This window comes from Mauremys mutica, chromosome 1 (assembly GCF_020497125.1).
Source record: "Mauremys mutica isolate MM-2020 ecotype Southern chromosome 1, ASM2049712v1, whole genome shotgun sequence".
In the NCBI taxonomy this organism is placed as follows: domain Eukaryota; kingdom Metazoa; phylum Chordata; order Testudines; family Geoemydidae; genus Mauremys; species Mauremys mutica.
This window is the reverse complement of record NC_059072.1, coordinates 54,710,566-54,727,382: the sequence shown is the minus strand read 5'-3', so window position 1 is coordinate 54,727,382 and position 16,817 is coordinate 54,710,566. Positions and strand designations below refer to the sequence as shown.

General features: G+C 41.8%; 1 protein-coding gene and 1 long non-coding RNA gene across 2 annotated transcripts in view; one reads left to right on the top strand and one right to left on the bottom strand.

The window, feature by feature from the left end:
- Positions 1–810: 810 nt before the first annotated feature.
- The window catches only part of CNTN1 (contactin 1), a 254,857-nt gene continuing 238,850 nt past the window's right edge, over positions 811–16,817 (bottom strand). Inside the window, exon 23 of the mRNA XM_044996278.1 lies at positions 811–1,618. Within this exon, the coding sequence (XP_044852213.1) occupies positions 1,542–1,618 (77 nt within the window). The 3' untranslated portion in view covers positions 811–1,541. The remainder of the gene's footprint in view (positions 1,619–16,817) is intronic.
- On the top strand, positions 3,331–7,883 carry LOC123354338. Its single transcript, XR_006574731.1, has 3 exons — positions 3,331–3,563; positions 3,787–4,025; positions 7,717–7,883. It is a non-coding gene; the product is annotated as an uncharacterized LOC123354338 (long non-coding RNA).

Sequence of the window (16,817 nt, the reverse complement as noted above, 5' to 3'; positions counted from 1 at the left end):
TGAGCCAGCTGATTCAATATCACCGTGTTTCTTCAACATTCACACTCAGACTAAGTTCTCAGCACACCATGGAAAAAGAAAGAAAAATGCACTTCTTTAACAACTTTTAAAAAAATCACTGAAACAGTGTAGACACAGTCAGAGCAAAAACATTCTCTATCTCCTATTAGATTTCCAGTTTTGCAAAAGCCATAGTTGACATTTAGACTCAGACCAGCTGGGATCTGCGTTTCATTTAACATCTTCATATCTTTCAGTATTATATCAGACAGGGAAATAGTCTAAGAACTTTTAAACTCTTATTTACAGCACTAGAAATAGTAGAATAATATCAAGTTATTGAAAAAAAAGCATATTCTTCCAAATGCAGAGCTTCACTAAAGAAAAGTAAAAACTTGAATCTGCAGCATAAAAAAGTATATCAGAATAATTTTGTTACTGTGCTACTTTCTTTTTGCCATTTTACTATGTTTTAGCTTATTATTATAAATGTTTTAAAATACAACTTTAACATTCTATTGTTTGTTGTTCCAGTGGATGATCCTATACTGGACTCCATTTTCAAACTTTTAACATGCTGTTCCAATATCTTGAGGGAGGAGGGGCAATTATGCTGCTTGTATGAAAGCCAGAATTTCACACTCAAAATCAGCGATGACTGAATTATTTAAACAATAATTCCTGAACTGAGTAAAAGAAATGGGATCAAGCTGCATATGCTGCCACTGATGTTCTTTGCATGATAAAACTGAAATAATTTATTACTAATTAAGAAAATCACAATTTGTTTGAGGAGCTTTTTTTTTTTTAAAAAATATTGCGTTATAGGAAGTAAAGGGCTGGAAAATCCTTATAATTCAATGTTGCTGTTAATATTCAAAATTAAACTCCCAAATGCATCTAAAAATAAAAATTCCTTGTAATGGAACCTAGTTTCAAATGCTCCCAAAGTATATTCAATTGCTTCAAAAAAAAAAAAAGCTCTAAAAATGAATTCAATGTTTTTGCTTTGACTGTATCTCTAACAACCTGAAATCTCATAAATGATAGTAGGGCCATTCAAAAATATGCAGTACACAAAACATATAGGATAGTACAGACAGACATAATTACTCTTATATTTACCACACACAATCAACATTTCAATCTCTATTATATTTCACAATTTGTTATTCAAGTTAAAGCACCTATGTATGGTGATTTTACTTTCACTGTACAGCCTATGTTATTGGATTTTAACACTGTAACTTGCCCCATTGGACCAAATCATGCAACTGTCACAAATCAGCATAAGTGTTTTATAAGGCATATCGGAACAAGTTAAAAATCATTTCTTATCCTTTCAAAAGTTGATTCGCTTGATGGAGGAGTTCCTGGATGCCTCAGTCCTCTTAAAGTTCATAGTAAATCAGAAGGGTAATTTTTTAAAGTATAATTTATTTGGCTTAAGATGGTGCCAGGAGTCTAAATGAATAGTAGTCCTCACAGGTTTGAAGGGTGTCCTTTAAACTGGGCTGAGGACAAGATAAATCCGGAGACATTCAGAATTCTAAGTAGGCAAGGACACCAATGGCAGGCAGCAATAAGCCAAGAAGACCAGGTGATACTCCAGCAGCACCTACAAATAAAAGAGATAATGCATGTTTGTTTTTATGTGAATGATCACCACAAATTTAGATGCAGGCAATGATTCAAGGTGAGAGATCTTGAAAACCATCTGGTACATCACAAAGCGGCTACTACCTGTATGGACAATTTAAAATGGATAAAAGTAACCACAATATTACTAAGGACTCGGTCTTTCATTCTGTGTGAGCTGTTTATTCAGCATGTTTATATAATCAGTGAGGCCATTAAGATCACATCGGTGTATTTTGGTTTGGATGGTCCAGCAAGCCAGGAGGCTATACCAGGAGGCAAAAGGTCAAAATAAATATTTAAACACGTGAAAACAAAATGAGCAGAGACTTTGAAATGTGATGAAGCAAAGAGATACCTCCAGAAATGTTAATGTTGTTATGATCAGTAATAACCTAAGAGCTGCCACAGACCCTGGGCCATTTGTTTACCTGCTGGATTATGAAGTCCAGATGGCTAATCTCTAACAGTACAGCATTTGTGTGTATATTTCTCTTAAAAAATCACATGGTCTCTTTTAAATAAATATTTTAGGACAAAAATGTTCAGTGACAGTTTACAATCTTTGTGTGATTTTGCTTTGAAATAACAAGCATAAAAATAATACTGTGTGCAATGACTTTTGTTGTCTCGGTCCAGCTTCCTGTAAACAAACATCTACTTTATTAAGCCACAAATGGATCTATCTGGCAACCTTGCTCTCAATCTGGGGAGGAATGAATGGTGATGAAGAACAAGCTGTCCTCTCATGCCTTGAGATGGTTCCTGTAGATCAGGATTGAGGTAGATGACCACCTGCCTTGAGCAGTGTATCGAGACGTGCTTACCATCCCAACAGAAATGCCTCTGTTGTCATCATCATCATTAGGAATGGTTGAGTGAAGGAGATTCCTGCACAAATGTTGTGAGGGTGTTTCCAGTAGGAAGAGTAGGAACTGAGAGTAGTTTGTACAAGCTGTGTTTGCCTGCCAAATAAACAGTTCTGCAGCACATCTGCAACCTTGTATGGTTGATCACTAAAGGCCCAGTTGCCATCTGCCCCAACAACTGAAGACAGTTTTTAACCAATGTCTGAGGGCTGATTTGGACTATAAAGACTAAATTCAATAGGGTTGTAAACCTCTGTGTTGGGAGGAAGGCTTTGGTGGCTACCGCATTGAGGCAGATTCCTATGAATGCCAAGCTTTGGACTGGGGTGGGTGGACGGACTTGTGAATGTTTAACTGCAGTCTCAGGCTGAGAAACAGTTCTGTGGCCTTCTGAGGGGACGCTTAGGTCTCACTGTAGGAGCAAATATTTAGCAGACAATCATCAAGGTATGGGAATACTGGGATTCCTTCTCTCTGAAGGTAAGCCGCTACCACTGACAGAACTTTGAAAACACTCTGGGAGCAGAAGAGGGTCCAAAGGGAAGCACTCTGTATTGAAAGTGGTTTTAACCTAGAATGAAACATAGGGACCTTCTGTGGGAGAGGTGGGTCGCTATATGGAAACATGCATCTTGTAGGTTGAGGGCCGAGAACCAATCCCCTAGATCAAATGATGGTATTATTGCTGCAAGCGTTACCATTTTGACCTTCTGTATCTTCACAAACCTGTTGAGGAGCCTTAGATCTAGAATGGGTCTCCACCCGCTGTTCTTTTTTAGAACCAGGAAGTACCTGGAATAAATCTCATTCCCAACTGATTTGGAACTGCTAAGGTTCAGGAGGGAGTCTATTTCCTGCTTTAGAAGGCATTTATGAAAGGAATCCCTGAAGGGGAAAGGGAAGGGGAGTTAGATGGAGGGAGGGAAGCAAAGTGGATGGAGTATCCTGCTGATACGATCTCCTAAACCCTATGTCCATAGTGATATGCTCCCAAGCTTGTCAGAAGTGAGAAATGTCTTCCTTGCTTTGGGAACTGGCTGTGAACCATTGCAGCTGGTATGGAAAAAGGGGAGAGGGTAACTTAAACACTCAATAACTCCAACAAAATTGGTGTTTTGGCAATGAGGGTTGTAGGGCTGATGTCTGTGTATCAGATGGTCTCATTTTCTGATACCTCTGCCTCTTTTGCTGGGGTTCATAAGGGCTCTGGGAGCCAAGAATTGAGCAGAACAAGATCTCTCTGCTGTCTGGGACTTACTAGATTTCCTTTTATGTGCAGGCATGTAAATTCCCACAGACTGCAAAGTGGCCCTGGAGTCTTTTAATATATGCAGAAACTCGTCTGTATTTTCTGCAAACAACGTTAAGCCATCAAAGGGAAGGTCATCAACTGTATTTTGAACCTCCCTCAGAAATCCTGACATCTGAAGCCAGGAGGCCCTTCTCATGACTACAGCCATAGAAATAGAGCAAGCAGCTGTGTCAGGGGCATCCAGAGAGGACTGCAGAGATGTTCTGGTGAGGAGCTGACTCTCTATCACGATTGCCTGGAATTGGTCCTCTGCTCTGGTGGTAAATGCTCAATAAACAAATTGAACTTTGAGTAGTGGGCATGATTATATTTCACCATCAATGCCTAATAGTCAGAGATTCTAAACTGCAGCGTCTCACACAAATATAATTTGCGAGCAAATAAATTGAGACACTTCTGATCTTTATCATATGGCATTGATTTAGCATGGTGCTGCCTTACATATTCATTTACAGCTTTGACATCTATGGTGTTGGGAGAGGGCTCAGAAAACAGAAACTCCTAAACTTTAGTTGGAACATACTATTTATTATCAGCCCTTTTACGAATGGATGGTATTGTCGCTGGGGTATGCCAGATTACGTTTGCAGGATTCAGCAGCACCTCATTAATAGGTTGTACAATTTGGAAAGATGATGATGTATGCAGAATATCAAGCATTTTATGTTGTAACACCTTAATCTTCCCAAGTGGAATTTGTAAGGAGTCCACTATCCTCTTAATGAGGTCCTGGAACCATTTGAAGTTGTCTGCCAGGGATGGTGGGGGAGGCATGACTGCTTCATCTGGGGATGAAGAAGAGATGTTGTTTGATAGGATGACCTCTTTGACTACTCTTGCCTCCTGTTTTCAAAGGTCTCTTCTTTTGGATCAGGCCTTTTTTTGAGAGAGAGCATGCGGGGGGAATTGTCTACCCTTATCATGGCGATGAGTGATGCTAGGGTCCTAGAGAATTGTTGGCAGTAAATCACCCATGGATCCCAGTACTTCCAATTAGATGGGCCATATGGTATAGATGAGGGCATCCAAGAGTGCTCATAGCACTGGGATGGAGCTTGAGAGTGTCTTTCACAAATATGTTCCATCTCAATCTGATCGTGAGGAGAGGAGCCCTGAACTGAAATTTGTGAGACCAATGAGAAATCACCATCATCACTGTCATCTTCAACATCACTTTGTAGAGGTGGAGCACCAGGAGAAAAAGATGGTGGCTCTGTTAGTATCAGGTGAATGTCTGGAGACCTAGAGGTCCTCGGTACCAAGAACGGATCGGTACCAAACAAAGGGGAGTCAGGCTTCTCTGTTATTGCAAGGTCTCATGAAAATGTAAACTTCTTAGGTACCAATATGGTGGTCAATACTGAGGTGGCAGCCTGACAAAAGCCTGTGGCAGATGGAGCAGGCAGTACGGCAGGCTTTATGCTCCCTGAGGAGAATCTATTAGCTGCTAGCTTGGTCTTCTGCAGTACTGAAATGTTAGGTACTGAGTGCCTGGCTGATTCTACTGGTACCAGCTTAGAAGAGGTAGTCCTCTTATCTTTGTTGATTTGATCCCCGATAGTAATGAAGATCCTCCTGAGACAGAACCTTGGATTTACTGATGCTCACAGTACCTGAGAAACCTGCAGCCTCATGGGTACCAAGATGGGGATCAGCAAGTGCTGAAGCAATTGTCTCAATCAGTGACGGGGGTTTCTTTGAGATTCCCTATCTGGGGAACCTAAACTCCATTTCCCAGAGTCCTTTTGAGGGAATTCTGGAGTCTTCCTCTTAGAAGTTGTACAGGAATATTGAGCTGAGTTGACAGTTGACTTGTTTGGAGACTGGTGTACAGCAGGGGAGGGGGGAAATCCCCTGGTCTGGGTCAGAAGACAGACAGAGGGAGCTCTCCATCATAAGGAGGCACATCTGAATCTCCTGGTTCTTTTTGGATCTCTATTTTATGGCCAGGCAAAAATTACACTTCTGGGGGACAGGTGACTCCCTCGGGCAATGGACAGCCCAAGAATGCCAGTCACTCACTGGGTAAACCTCCTGGAACAAAGGGCAATGTTTAAAACCAGAGTGCTGGGCATACCTTCCCAGTAATCTAAAGTCCTTACAACAATTTTTTTAAACTACTAACTATAACTAACTACCACTATTATAACTAGTTGAGCTAAATAAAACTATGAGAAAAACTGCAGTTGAGGTAAGGTCAGCTTGGACACTGCCGGGGCTACATCTCAGGCTGAGGCGGTTGAGAAGGAACTGAGAGTGGTTTGCCTGTGCAGCTCTATCTAGTTATGGTGCAGAGTATGAGGCAGATTAGAGCGCATGCGCAGGTCAAACAGGCACCGCTGCTTAAAATCTCGGACTGATGGCGCATGAGGCACATGCGCATCTGAAGTGGAGCACCCACAAGGACATTACTCGAAGAAGAAAAATGATTTTGTAACACAATTCTGTTACAGCTGCTTCTGCTCACATTCTTTCCAATAAAGTTTCTTCTGAATAGTGTGACCGGTGTGATCAACCACAGATGGAGTAAAATGGCTTGTAAAGTTCAGTCTCCTTAAACTGAGTCCTTGAGGAGTTTCTGGGGTCTACTTGTTGGAAAGAACTTTCTTTGCCAAAAGGCTCATGTAGCTGACTGAGGAAGAAACGAAGGAGCTGAAGGATGGGAAAAGAAAACCATAAACCATAAAGCAAAGTTTCAGCAGGAAGTTCTATTCCATACAGTAGCAGCAAAGAATATTAAAGTCAAATATCAAGTGTTTTTTTTATTCAGAGATTTTACAACAAGAAGGGACCATTATGATCACCTAGTCTGACCTCTTATATAACACAGGCTGTAGGATTACACCAAGTGGGTTCTGCATCAAGCCCATAAATTTGTACTTAAGGATGTAGAAGACACAATCTTTCAGTCACAATATTCTACATCTTTCAGTAAGTAAAGAGGCTGAGCCTGCATTTCATGTGCATTCAAAATCTCCCATTAGCAAATGCTGTCCTGATCAGATGTCTGAAGCCAACAGGAGTTTGTAGGTGAAACCAGGATTGGGATAAAGACAAGTTAAAATAAATGCCTGAATGTTGAATTGAGACACTTATTATCTGCACTCTGGAAAAATAAGGAAACCAGCTGAAAATGAAGTTGGATGGACTTGTGGCTAAGGAGTAAGGCAATCTGAGTTTGATTGCCAGTCTACCAGACTGCCTGCATGCCCTTGTACAAGTCATCTAATTGATCTTGGCTTCAGTTCTCTAACTGTAAAATGGGGAGCATGATATTTTCCAATCTAGAGAATAAGTTCATTAGTATACAGGAAATACTCAGATATTATGATGATGAGCACAGGCACTGACTTTGTCCCTTCCCAGGGGATGCTTGATCCCTGCTCCTCCTGGGCCCCACCCCACCCCATTTCCCAACCCCCCACTCCTACCCTGGCCCCTCCCCCAAGTGCATCCTGCACACTGCTAAACAGCTGATCTGCAGTGGGTGGGAGGTGCTGGGAGGGAGGGGGAGGTGCTGACCAGCGAGGCTGACAGAGGGTGGGAGGCATTGGGGTGGGGGAGGAGCTGGTAGGGGGGCTGCTGGTGGGTGTTGAGCACCCACTATTTTTTTCCCGTGAGTGCTCCAGCCCCGGACCACCCATGGAATCTGTGCCTATGATGATGAGCATCATAGGAAGGCCTGTAAAATCAAAATATCTCTCTGTAAGATATTATAAGTAAATGAGGGTCAACCCCCTCACCCCCAAAGTTCAACATGTTGAATATGCACACACAGAGAGTTCAATACTCAGTAAGTTCAAGATTTCTGTATAAATCATGTGAGAAAACTAGTTATTTTGAAGAGAGTAACAAAAGTTTGTGTTTTTTTTTAAATTTATTTCTGCTTTTTGGTAGGTTTCTCTCTATATGTCCCTGACTGAGCTAAATATTGTGAGCCAGATTTTCTCCTGACTACATCCTGCTCTGAGGGGCTATGTGTCAGCTGAGAATGAGAAGAATGGAGCTTTGTCCTCACTACAACAAACCAGCCATGCAGCAAAAGCCTCACCCAAATGATTACACAGCACTATCTACCATCTTTGCAGAGATTTTTTACCATTTAGCAATACAACTTACTTACAACTTACTGTAGTTATCCCTTTGAATTCTATATGTACATAGTATCTGAAAAATCAATACATAGCTCATCACTCTCCCTGTACTCATATTAAGTAATGAATTTATGGAAAGCACTATGCTAGACTTTAAATACAGCTGCTTAAAAATAGGCAGAGACTGAAAAATGAACAACTTATTTTATCACCAATGGGTGTGTGCCATATTGTCTTCACTGTTTACTAGCTTAATCTTGAAAATCTTTGAATAAACACGTCCACATCCTCTATATCAAACAAGATTGCAAATGGCATTATCTGGGCACACCAGACTGTCAGTATTTAATGTTGTCAAGCCAATATCATTTATACACTTGTTAGCTGAGCAAGATGTTTTGACTTTGAGGTCAAGGAGTATAAAGAGATTAAGCTATTTAGTAAACAAAGTTCAGGCATATTTGAGATAAAATAGTTTCAGTATAGTCTTCAGTCTGCACATATTGTGTAATCAAAAAACTTGCATCAATACAAAAAAGTGTTTGGAGGGATTTCAGCAACAATTTGTGTGACCACGCAATGAAGTAATGATTATTTTTTCTGATATGTTTCTGATATCCAACCACCATGAAATCAGCTGTCAGGTAAACTGAGGATGAACAGCAGGAAATCCAACAGTGCTTCCTTCATAAGCTCAGCTCCTAAACACTACAAACTTGTCTTTCCACAGAAAGTTCAGTATCCAACCAATTGAAAGACAAAGGGATGAGATGAATGCATTTTGGCCTTTGTACAGTTCAGAAATGATTTGCGTTATGGGAATAACCCTGATCAATTTGCACCTCGTTTGGGATTATTTATCACTTGGACACATATAAGCAACTTTTTGTAATCACTTTCCACATATGCTAGAGTGATGGACCTTAGCAAACAAACAGTAATAATAAATGTGGTCTACAGAAAAATAATTTTTGAGATGTATGTGGGAATATCCACACAAAATGGATTTTATATTTGCAAGAACAGTTCAGTTGGAATCCTATTCAGCTGGAAATTTCTGTACAACCATCCAATCTGGGAACAGAAGCTACATCATGTGACTTAAGGCAAGTCTACATAGCAACTGGGAGGGGTAATTCCCAGCTCAGGTAGGCATATGTGCATTAGCTCTGCTCCAGCTAGTGCCTAAAAATATCAGCATGGCCATGGTAGCATGGGCAGCAGCTTGGTAAAGTACATACCCAGGAAGTGGATAGCCAGAGCAGCTGCAATGGCCATACTGCTAGTTTTAGATGATAGCCTGAGCAGAGCTAGTGCATGTCCATCTACTTGCACTGTGAATCAAATCTCCCACTTGCTATGTAGACATACCCTTAGGTGGACAGTCAAAATTAAGCAACACAGCTCAATTTTTGATTGTTTACAAACAATGCAGAGTAAAACATATGAATATTCTGCAAAGAAAAAAAAGTTACAATCTGAAATAAACTACTCCCTGAGAAGTACTCCCAGTGGGCAATATTCAACACAATTCACTTGGGGTTAAATTTACCCCAGCGCAGCAGGCTCAAAAATAGATTAGGCACCACTTCAGTGCTACCATATAAGCTCTATGCAGTAAGGTGCTGCATACATGACACTAACAGAACATTGTGAGGAAAATTATCACATTAAGCAGACTTCTGTCTTTTTTGTTGGACTACTGATGCTGATGTTAGGAGGTACATGCTGGATTAACCCTCCAGGCAGGCCTGTGGGTGCAATCCTGTAGTCCTTACTCATATACAACATCTTTGAGATTAATGCATGCTTTGGCTGAGTAGGTCAATGCTGGTTTTACAGCTGTAGGCCAATGCTGATGTAAGTCTGACCTGCCAGTCTTATCAACTGTTTTAAAAATGAGAGATGCATTGACATATATTTAATATAGAACACTGCTCTATGCTGTGTAACTTGCCATTGCTGGCATGATAATTCACCCATTTATTTCCTCCTTGGAAAAACAAAATGGTTGATTTTACAGTTGAAAGATGTACATATGTAGAGTAAGAGGTTTTAAATAGTTGCTTGTATATGCGTTTGATTACCTTTGCCATATAGATACAAGGACATGCAAACTAGCCATATTATGGACAAACCAGGCAGTACCATTAGCACACATGCTACAGAGTGCTACTGCAGTGGTCAAATCTGACCCTTTAGCATCTGACCTAATTTAAAATATGAATGACTGTAGACAAATATTTATTTAAGTATTTGTGAATATGTGCAAACAAATGTATGAATTTATATAAAGGAGGATTTTTGCACTCTCCATAAAGGCTGGCCATGTATGAACTTGGTATTTCCTTTCTCTGACTTGGGACCCATTTAGAAATAACACAGATGATTCGTATTAACATTATTTATGACTCCAAGTGAAGCCCTATTCCAGTACCACGCTATCTGTAACCCTATCCCATCAATTGCAAGTACATGCAGCACTGAACACACAGAATGGCAAACTGCAGCCACAGAAGGAGCGGCCAAGCCGAGTCAGCACGCCAGTCATGAGGCCTAAAGACCACCAGTCTGAAATGAAAGTATCTTTCTGTTTGCGGGTTTGGCATCAAGGTATCTAATTTACTGCAAATAAACAGTGTATGGCTGTGTGTGTTATATTCAATTTTCCTACTGGCCCTGAGCGTGAGTGTCCTCTCTATATATCTGGGAAGAATTACAGATTTGGCTGCATTACTATAAAAACGAAGCTCAGCTGTGGAAATCTTGAATTCTTTTAAACCTAGCATTAGCTTCTCTACAGTGGATAAGGAAATATCTCGAATGCACTTTACCTATGTACAGGATTTTGTTTCTATGATGCATGTGCTGCACTTGGTTAATCTATTTTTTGCATTCTGCTTTCAGGAGTCTGAAAGCCACAAACCACACACTGTCAATACAGTTAAGCATTTTCCCTCAAAAAGTTATATGTCCGAGTAAACGAAGGAAATATTGGTAGTTTTGGACACATTTTTCTCCAGTGGGAGCCATGTGTGTTAGATGAACTCCAGGTAAAATCCCACATATCTGTGGTTTTATCCTCCTTGCATCTTACATTCCCTGCTTCAGCACTGGCCATCCACTTGAAGCAGAGAAAGACCAGAGAGAAGTCCTCCACACTTCTGGACTAAGGCTGGCTTTGTGAGGAGAGAATTAGCAGAAGGTCACAAAAATGGCTTGTATATCAATTTTCCATTCTTCATATACTGTATTACTAGCAACTTCAGACATTCAATATTTTACCACTTAAATATAAAAATAACAAATCTAATGTGTATCAAAACATCTAAGACATCTATATATTACTCTAAATTTTGTAACAATTATTTTCTTTAGACTTTGATTATTAATTTGATATTGTTGCCCCTTCTTCTGACATGCGTCCCCTTCTGTTGAGTGGTAACTGAATTCTGGGGTCTTGTAGCTCTAGTGGAAGAGAAATCAGTGACCTGGAGTCTGGGTATGCTCTACGAGTAACCTGCTTTATTTAAACATATACACCAGTCCTGGAACAGAGGCAGTCACTAACAGCATGCAGGTAATCCACTCTTTCAGAAATCTCAATCCACATACCTGTGCCCAAATCACAGGAAGCAGGGCTGGCTCCAGCATTTTTGCCACCCCAAGTGGCAAAGAAAAAAAAAGGAAAACCAGATTGAGCTGCCATCGAAGTGCTGCCAAAGAGGAAGTGAGGACTGAAGGACCTGCCGCCAAATTGCCGCCGGAGACCCAAACATGCCGCCCCAATAAAGGACGGAGTGCCGCCCTGTTCTATTGGCCGCCCCAGGCACCTGCTTTCTTCGCTGGTGCCTGGAGACGGCCCTGACAAGAAGCATACTCTGTCCCATGAATTGCCTCTACTATAGAGAATAAAGCAGAGAGCAAACTCTTTGCTACCTGCTACAGCTTCTCTCAAAAGAAGACTGTATAATAGAACTAATACTGTGTTTCTTCAAAAAGTAAGAATCTGAGCAAGTTTTAAGAACTTGTAAGACTATGTGCTATACCACTAGTTGGTGACTCTTGCCATAACGTTTTACAATTTTACAGCATTTTCCATTCAAGGATTTCAAAGTATTCTATGTATATTGAACACAGGATAGAAAAGTATTTTTATACTTATTTTACAGATGCACAACCTAAGCCATAGAAAAGGTCAGTGAGTTGCCCATGTCACACTATTACTCACTGCCTGAGCTGGAAAGAGATTCCACAAGTCCTAACTTCCTATTCTTTTATAACCAATGAAGAAATATTAGCTCTGAAAGCAAATTGCAGGCTAATTTCTTACCATATAGATGTTAAACTACCAATAAGTTAGTTATTGGTCTCCGATGTAATTAATCCATATAGTAAAGTTCCTCTTCGCAAAGGAGTTTCTTTTTTCTAAGGCTTGGTCTACACTACAGAGCTGCCTTATGTCGACCTAACTACGTCAGTGTCTGTACTACAGCTTTGCTCCCACCAATGCAAGTGCCTTACTACACCGACATAATAACTCCACCTCCACGAGAGGTGTATGGCTTATGTAGGTGTAGTTAGAGCAACACAGTGTCTGTGTAGACATTGCATTCCTTACTTTGGCTTTTAGTTGTCATGTCAATTTCACAGCTCTAGAAAGCCAGCTCCCCAGGCAGGGTGCTGCTGGGTCTCTGCTCAAAGCCAGGCTGCCACCCACCTACTGCCCCCTGGGATCCCGGCTTCCTGCTCCCTGCCAGGAGGCGAGAAGCCCCAGGTGGCTGCCCCTCTGTTCCCAGCTGGGAGCCAAGAAGCCCATGGGGTAGCTGGGCTCCCAGTGTGGAGCTGCATGGAGCTGAGAGCCCTGGCTCTCAGCCACCCACACTTCCCCTTTTCAGTTGGTGGAAGTGCTCATGGTGAGGACACACCACCACCACAGGAGGAGGGTAGTGTGGACAGCAGCCACTGGCATAATTACCGTGGTGGCTGTAAAGTGACCTAGGATTGACATGCCCTCAGTGGCAAAATGTTTATCCTACCAATATATGTAAAACTCCAGCTAACACTGGCTAATCATGAGCTGACCCTGTTGTGGCACAACTCTTTCTCTGTTTTGGTCCTTAGGAAATACTTTTTCAAGAATGTACAAGAAATTATGTTTAACATGTACAGGATTACAGCAGTGTTCTTGGTTCCCATGAACTGAACATCTAAATGTATTAATTATATCAAAAGTCATCAAATGTTTAACATTTTATAGTGAGAGAGAGAGACTCCTCTCATCTCTCACATCATATCGCCTGTGATTCATGAATAATGTAAAATTGCTAACAAACCTAGATTTACTTACTATGACAGTAAAGAAATTTTGTTTTCTTACACAACAGCTGTCATCCAACCTAAAACATTTTTGAAACAGTGGCAAAAACTCATCAAATATCAATTTTAATAAAATGAATATTCTTCTTTTTTGTTACTTTGTTGTCTGAGATTTATTTCCCACCAGGGCAGGTTGTTTGGGTTTCCCTCATATTGGTTCTTAGAGCAGCCAATCACAGCAAGTTTGTCATGCTCTCCCTTCTTCTCTTTGTTCCTCCCTCGTTGAGCACTTCCATATTTGAAAGAAAAACATGACTTGATTTCCTGACAAAGTCACATAAAACAAATCAGCAGGTTTATTATTCTGTGATTTGATAAGTACCAGTGTAGACTGCTGAGTTCAGATTAGGAGCCCTAAAAGACTGACTGTCTCTTGGGCTATGTCTACACTACACGTTACGTCACTATAACTTATGTTGCTCAGGGGTGTGAATAAACCAGCCCCTTGAGTGACATAAGTTACACCAACATAAGTGCTTGTGTGCACAGTGCTATGTTTCGTGGAAGTGGTTTTGAAAGGCTACTTGGAGAGGAAGGGGAAGCATAACTGCATGAGATGGGCAAATGTGGTGCTGGTAGTTACCTAAGGGACTGCCATCAGCTCCTGCCCAGAGTCCAGACTACGTTTCTCTAAGCATTCTACTCTGTAGTGCTTACTGAATATAAGCAAGGGTCATCATGTAACTATCTTGGTAAACTGAAAGTCTGATTCTGCCTTCCTTACCCATAATGAAGAGTATATTACTCAAGTAATCAGAGCAAGGTGAGGTTAGAGAGATAAAATGCCTGTCACATCTACACTATAGTCTCCACCACTGGTATTACTGGTGGAGAATTATGGGCCCACACTATCCTAGCATACACAAGTCCATCATGGATATGACTGCTAGCTCAGCCACCGGAATGCTGAAAAACTTGAAGATTAGGAAGTTGAGGTCTATTCCTCTTTCAGGCATAACCACATTTAAGGTTTTGGGTGTAAGGTCTATTCAGTGCAAGGGCTTGAATAAATTCCTTAGAACAATTTTTAGGCTCCGGGGGAGGAGTTACAGTTACTCTGATCTTGGGCTGGGGATGGGGGAAGTATATATCTGTTTTTGCAGACAAAAAGGGAGAAATCCCACTGCCTCCTTTAGAGGAGGAGGGAAGCAAGTGAAGACAAATTTACAGGAACATGAATCTTCTGGGGATTAGGTTTGATTAGCTGTTGCTCATCTGATTATCAGCAAAGAGGAGAAATACCTGAACAACATGCACTGGTAACAATCATGGCATGTAAAATAACTTATCTTGAGATAGAGAGAAATCTTATCTCAAAAGAGGCTAAAATCCTTACAGAAGATGATCCCAGCTCATTAATGAGAGGAGTTAACTTTAACTGGCAACTTCTTAAAGTCATTTTGTGAGATATTGGTGCTTTCAAAGCGGAAAGCAGCAGTATTTCTCCTGAAGTGCTGGGATACCTTTGAAATAATAAGATGCTAAAATAAGATGCAAAAGTTAAGTGGCTTTTTCTTGCAGTATATTATCCCCTCAGACAGACATCCAAACTCAATGCCTGTGGAGGAATGTCTCATCAGCAATTTCCCAAACCACATACTGGGCACAGAACAAAAGAGAAGTGTTTAAACAGGGGAAGTTGCAAAAACACCTGGAGTAGAGGGCTGATTGTTGGAGTGGGTATTCTATATTGGATGACAGAAAATACATTTAAATAGTAAATTCTATCACCCTGAACAGTGCGCAGGCCTACATAAGACATAGTCTACACTGGTCATTTAAAAACTTTTTTTTTAATTGTTGCTTCCACTTGTTCGGCTCTCGATGCCAGCAACACTGGGAGAACTAGTACTGAGCAGCTGCCATCACATCATCTATGCTTGTTCAGAACAGCCCATCTACACTACTGCTTCCCCCACAGACAGCATGAGTGCTACAGGAATGGTGGGAGATTATCACACAAACCTCAGCGTAACCAAGACCTTTATACTATTATCCCTACTTTCACGGTCATTAGTTACTACAATTGATATTCTGTAGAAAGACTGATGCTTGAGAAATCATGCTTGAGTGCTGAGGACAAACTTAGGAAACATGGTGGAGATGTTTATGCATGGTGGGTTTTAAAGTTATCTTCAATGACATAAGACTGTAGCACAGTACTGTGCACTTCCATAGGTGTTATCTGAAGTGCATAGAACATAGTACAAAGAAAAGGTTAATATATTTCCAAAAAGTCCCACAAGTCTCTAACTTAAAAGGCACATTTTCTTCTACTGATTTCCACGTGCTTCCACCATGCATAGATACCCCCATCGTGTTTCCCAAACATATCCACAATACTCTAAGCATGTTGATCAAGTAGCAGGGGCAGATGCATCTATTAAAGGAATTTCTGGTCTTTGCGATGGGGCACACTCACCCCGGGAACACCTTCTTGCCTCTGTGTGTAATGTTGCCAGAATCCACGGCTCCAGCGCCTCTTGCTGACCATCTGCTTCTCATGGGGTTTTCTGTGGCTCAGTCCTCTGGCCAAATCACATAAATTCAATCCCCTTCTGGGGTAACTGAAAGGTCCAAATGAAAATCCAAACAAATCTGAATAATTCTCCTGCTCCTTTGGGCTACTGAAGTCTTCTGTTTCTACTTACAAACCCTATCTCAGGGCTCCCTCCCACAGCAGCCTACTCTGTTCCCTGTGGGTCTCTTCTTGAAGGAACCTACTCTGGTGCTCTCTGTAGGTGAATCGTGCCTACTGTACAGTCTCTCCCTGGATACAGGGACCAGTTCTGCTCTTGCACCTTTCGTCAGTCTGCCTAACCCAGGATCCTCCCAGAGAGAGGGAACTCCCCACCTCTTGTCTCCTGGGTCTTCTCTCCTCTACTTAGCTCCCTCAGTTCCTTATGAGGCCAGCTCTGCCTCTTCTGGACAGGAGGCGATTAATCACACCCCCTCCCAGTGCAGAGCATGACTAATTGGGGCTCTTTCCTTTGCCTTGCAGGTGATGGGAGGTAAGCCTCATCACAATATTTGAGTATACTAACCTTTTCTTCTGTACTGTTATACACACATCCAGGGCTGCCCAGGGGATTCAGAGGGCCCAGGGGATTCCCCTGCTGCTGAATTGCCACCAAAGACCCGGCACTTTGGCAGTGAGACCCAGGGTGGAAGGACCCCCCCATCACGGGTCTTCAGGGTACTTCGGTGGCGGGTCCCGGAGTGGAAGGACCCCCCCCCGCCGCCGAATTGCTGCCGAAGACGCTCTGGGGGCCCGGGCCCCACGAGAGTTTTCCGGAGCCCCTGGAGCAACTAAAGGACCCTGCTCCAGGGGGCCCAAAAACTCTCGTGGGGGCCCCTGCGGGGCCCGGGGCAAATTGCCCCACTTGCCCCCACCCCGAGCGGCCCTGCACACATCATGGATAGGGTCTATGGAGTACTGTGGGTTACTGTTTTGTGTCAGTGTAGAGATGTTTCAATTCTATAATGGTGATCAACTGCTTGGCAAATATGCTTTTTGGACAGTGC